The following is a 4,613-nucleotide window of genomic DNA, read 5'->3' on the forward strand; positions in this document are numbered from 1 at the left end:
GGAGAATAGAAGCATGGATAGTTGCAAAAGTGGAGAGAAGAGACACATTTACCAATATTCGATCCAGCCTTTCCATTATATTGCTTTTTCCTAGCCTGCGGTTGCTCCAGGTAAACTTGCGATTCTTTGGAACAATATCAACAAGATCTCCAAGCTGCATAACATTCTCCAACTGATTTCTAAAGGGATCAGGAGTAAAGCTACCTCCTCGTTTTTCGTTAGCATGCAGGATAAGGTTTAAGTCGCCACCTAGAATTATATTGCCGTTCTCTTCCTCTGCTATGTTATTGCTGAGTGAGTTCCAACAAGCTTCCTTATCTCTATAATGATTCGGAGCGTAAACATTGTAGATGATTAGCTGATAACTGCTCATATTGTTCTTCAAAGTAATATTTATCCAGTGTTGTTCCACTGTTTCTGCTATTTTGTTCCATTTGTCTTGAAGCCAAAGTGTGGCGATTCCTCCTGAAGCCCCTCTGGAATCACACACACATCCTTTATAAAACTTATGCTTCTCAATAATTTTATTCATCTCTGCTTGTCCCAGTTTTGTTTCTTGAAGTAAAACTATCTCTGGTCTTTCTTGGATTAAAAGATATTTTAAGGCGTTTGTTTTGGTGGGGTGCCCCAATCCCTTGCTGTTCCAAGAGAGCATTTTCATCATTTCAGAGGGATGTGGGGAGTTGCTCTTCCTCCCAAGTCTTTATTTACTGAATCCTTGTTTATCTGCCCTTGTATATAAGATTCTATAGGGTTCTGTATACCCAATGCTATGTCTTTTTGTGCATTTTCGTCTCTGTGTTGTTTGGTAGATTTTCTTCCAGGCTTCTTTTGATTATCAGGAATGGATCCATGCTCCTTGGAATTGCTTCTTGTGGTTTTGAGAGGGGGAGGATCAGAAGGGAGGGAAGAGGAAATGGACAAGGGAAGGGAAGATTCAGAAGGGGATTGAATCTTTGGAGAAGGGGGATCCTCGGGTTGGGAAAGAATGTGAAAGGGATTGGAGGAAGGAGAGGAGGAAAGGGGATCAGGCCGGCTAAGAAGGGGAGGAAGGGAGGAGGAGGGGGGCGGAGATGGGGGAGTGGGATTGGGAGGGGGACGAGGGATAGGGCCAGCTTCATGAGTAGGGATGGTATTAGGGGCTGTCTTTTTTTTTTTACTATTTCCCATTGTTCTTCTTGTGGAGAACTATCTACATTAAGAAGTTTAGAGCATCGATTTGCAAAGTGGCCATATTCGTGACATACCTTACACTTGAAGGGGATCTGTTCATAGTCAAGCTACTGAATGTGGGTCCAGTCATCCACCTTTAGCTTGATGGCTTCTAGCAGGCCTTTCCCCAGATCAACTTCAACACAAATGCGAGCACAGGCCTGCATGTTGTCTTTAGGTTCACTCCAGTCAATATATTTCCCTACAACATTCACTATAGCGCGCACTGACTCATCTCCCCAATAGTGCAGGGGGAGGTGTGGAAGACGAACACAAATAGGCACATCACTGGGGATATCCAGCTCCAAATCAAAGTCTGGAGTCCACTTATTGAGGTACAGTCCTCTAGAATCCATAAAATAAGGCCCATTATGAAAGATCAGGTCCTTATCTTCCTTAGTTTCAAAATGAAATGTAAAGTATCCTTCTCCACAAATTCTAATAGAGATTTTCCCTTGAGTTTTGTCTAACCAGTTCCTTTCCACCCACCTTTGCATTGTTTTTGGAGAGGGCCAAAGACCTGTAAATTGTCCAATAAGGCCTCTTTCAGCTAAGGCAAGAGCAGGCATATGGGGAAGGTTGGAGGCAGAGAAACTTCCTACAACCCTTCCAGTTTTTTCACAAACTTCGTAACTGAGGGACAATTTCACTGAGGTGGAAGAGAATGAACCAGGTTGGAGAACGCTTGCTAGAAAGCCTCCTCCGGTGGCGCCTTCGGAGGGGCCATAACGGATCGAGAGGCGAATCAAGATCGCAAGAACAGACGAGGCGTGGGAAAGCCAAAATCGAAGACGAAGAGCCCAACAGCAGGGGCTGCCGTGCAGAAGGCCTGCAGAGGTCCATAGGGGCCGAGGAAGGGTAGGGCACGTGAGCTCGATGTTGGTTTCTAATCTTATTTGATATGTTTTTATTTATTTACCATACATCTTTATACCTCTTTTATAAATATGGTAATTGGCCCATGGTATCAATAATAATGCGTCCCCGAGGATCCACCTAAATAAAACATATTTTTTGAGTTTTCATAAATATGGAGGTTAATGGAGTAAAGATAAAAGAGGTTTTATTTATTTACTATATCTCTAGTTTATTTAATTTTTTTTAATTTTATTTACCATACCTTTGGAGTAAATATAAAAAAAGTCTTATTTATTTACCATACTTCTCATTTATTTATGTTTTTATTTATTTACCATAGCTCTTTCTTTTACTATTCTTAAACCTCTTTATATTTTAAATTTATGTTGTCTTTATACATAACAATAATAATTAGATTTATTTTTAAATAGGGCCCACATTAGATTAACAATGTTAAATGTTAAATATTAATGTTTACATTTAAGTTTATGTTTACATTTATATTTAAGTTTACATGTTTACATTTTACACGAGATCTACCCCATAGGTGTAATAATTATTTTAATTTTAATTTGAAATTATAAATAACTTTGAAAAATACATATAAATAACCAAAAACAATTTTATATAAAATTAAAATAAATTAAATTTTAATTAATTGAAAGTTAAAATAATATTATTTGAATGAAAAGTTTCTTTCTATTTTTAAAGAGAGTAAAGAGATTTGTAATTATTTTATTTAAACTTTGAATTACAAATAACTTAATAATTTAAACTGCCATAAATTTGGGGTTTTGAGTGATTTTTCCCTAAACTATAAGGGTTATAGATCATCTTGCCTTGATAATTGGAAATGTAAAGGCATTGTTTTACATCTGGCACAATTTCTACCAGGGTAACACCTATCCAAATCTTTGGGAGGATAAACTAATCCAGATCATGTGGCTGAATTTTTAGTGGATCCATGTGTTTGGTGCCCCTGAAAATCGACATCTCAACCATTAGAGTGATTTCAAATTTTGTCAGGATTGAACTATCACCAACTAGTTGGGAAGTAAAGAAAGAGAGATGCAGTGAGCTGCTGAAACCTAGAAAAAAACTAGTAGGTTTTTAGATTTGAAGGTCCTTGTAATGGAGACATGGTGGGTGCTTAAGATGTTGGTTAATGGATGCTGAGGTTTCATCGAAATTCAGTCTTTTGAAAAAGTTGAGGAAAACTTCGGATTTGATGCTCAATTACTCTCACATTGTTGTTGAGCTAAATCAAATATTCAGCTTGCAAAATGATTGATCCAATCGTTACGCACTATGGCAAAGGTCAACTATCTTGCTTCTTGGTCGATCCAGATTCTATGCTAGATCTGGTGAGTAACTCTTAACAAAGTGTGAAAAATCATTTCGTAATTAATTTTAGATTTTCTGGAGTATTTCCATATTTTTATTTATTAGATTACGTTTTTCATCTATATCTATCTGGAATATGAAGTGGATGGTTCCAAACTTCGATTTCACATATTTTAATTATTTAAATCATATTTATTTGATTTTTTTGGAGCTTCTCTACATTATTTATTTCTTTTGGGGGATCAGATTTTCCATATATGATCTGGATTTAAACAGGAATGTAATAAATTACAGATATAACCATACATATAGAGATGCAGCAGAAATAATACTTAATTTCATTACTGTAAAATACTGAAATATGCTTACAAACAGAAATGGAAATAAACTAGCTAGGGCGATGGTAGCTTATCTCTGAGGATATATGTGGCGCCTACATGCCTTTGAACTGTGTTACAATGAGGCTTGAAGGACTATTTATTGTTGAGAAACAATGGAAAAATCTAAACATTCAAAAACCTAACCCTAGAAGATGAAACGCCAAACTATGGTGCCCATTTGGGTAAATTGGTACATTAACTTCCTGGGGTCGTAACTTTGGCATACGATCTCCGTTTGATGCCCACAATATATCGTTAGAAATATCTATCCAAGAACTATAACTTTAGGAAGAGAATCATCAGTCCATAGTGCCCTGTTGCTCCCAATTTTCCCAAAAAACGTCGTTTAGGGCCTTAAAATGACTCCGGAAGTTCACAACCCGAAAAACTGGTAAAAATAGTAAACTATGCTACAATTAAGGAAATTGAAAAGCTGAAAGAAACAATGGTGGGGGTCCAAGTGGACTTGGCAGGTGGCCACCAATATCCACCTGGATCATTCCTCCCCCCCTTAGGAAGCAATGGTCCCCATTGCATTGATTTCCCCCATGAGATGAGGAAACTTCTGCTGAACTTGGTCCCTGGTGAGCCACTTTCCCTGGTGAAGGAGTTGGCCTACTTTGACAACTCAATACATTTGGATATTTTGCTGGCGAGTGTGCTTGATCTATGTGTCCATGATTCGATCAGTTGCAGCTTGTTCCATGCAATCTGGATTTAAGTCTATGGGTCTTAGCCGTTTTGCAATGTTGGATGTGTCTAGCAATTGTGGAAAGTATGGCCGAAGGCGGTCCACATAAACACTGGTTGCAAGCCAAG

At 37.9% G+C, this 4,613-nt stretch overlaps 1 protein-coding gene across 1 annotated transcript; it reads right to left on the bottom strand.

Annotated features, from left to right (window-relative positions):
- Nucleotides 1-1,280: 1,280 nt before the first annotated feature.
- Nucleotides 1,281-1,781, bottom strand: LOC149164532 (uncharacterized). The gene has a single exon (XM_089429515.1). The coding sequence runs from the start codon at nt 1,779-1,781 to the stop codon at nt 1,281-1,283; it is 501 nt and encodes a 166-aa protein (XP_089285641.1).
- Between the last annotated feature and the right edge of the window lie 2,832 nt (nt 1,782-4,613).

The sequence above is a fragment of the Pinus tabuliformis genome, chromosome 5_1, assembly GCF_031772625.1.
Source record: "Pinus tabuliformis cultivar Carrire ecotype Pingquan chromosome 5_1, CPIR1, whole genome shotgun sequence".
NCBI classification, from domain to species: domain Eukaryota; kingdom Viridiplantae; phylum Streptophyta; class Pinopsida; order Pinales; family Pinaceae; genus Pinus; species Pinus tabuliformis.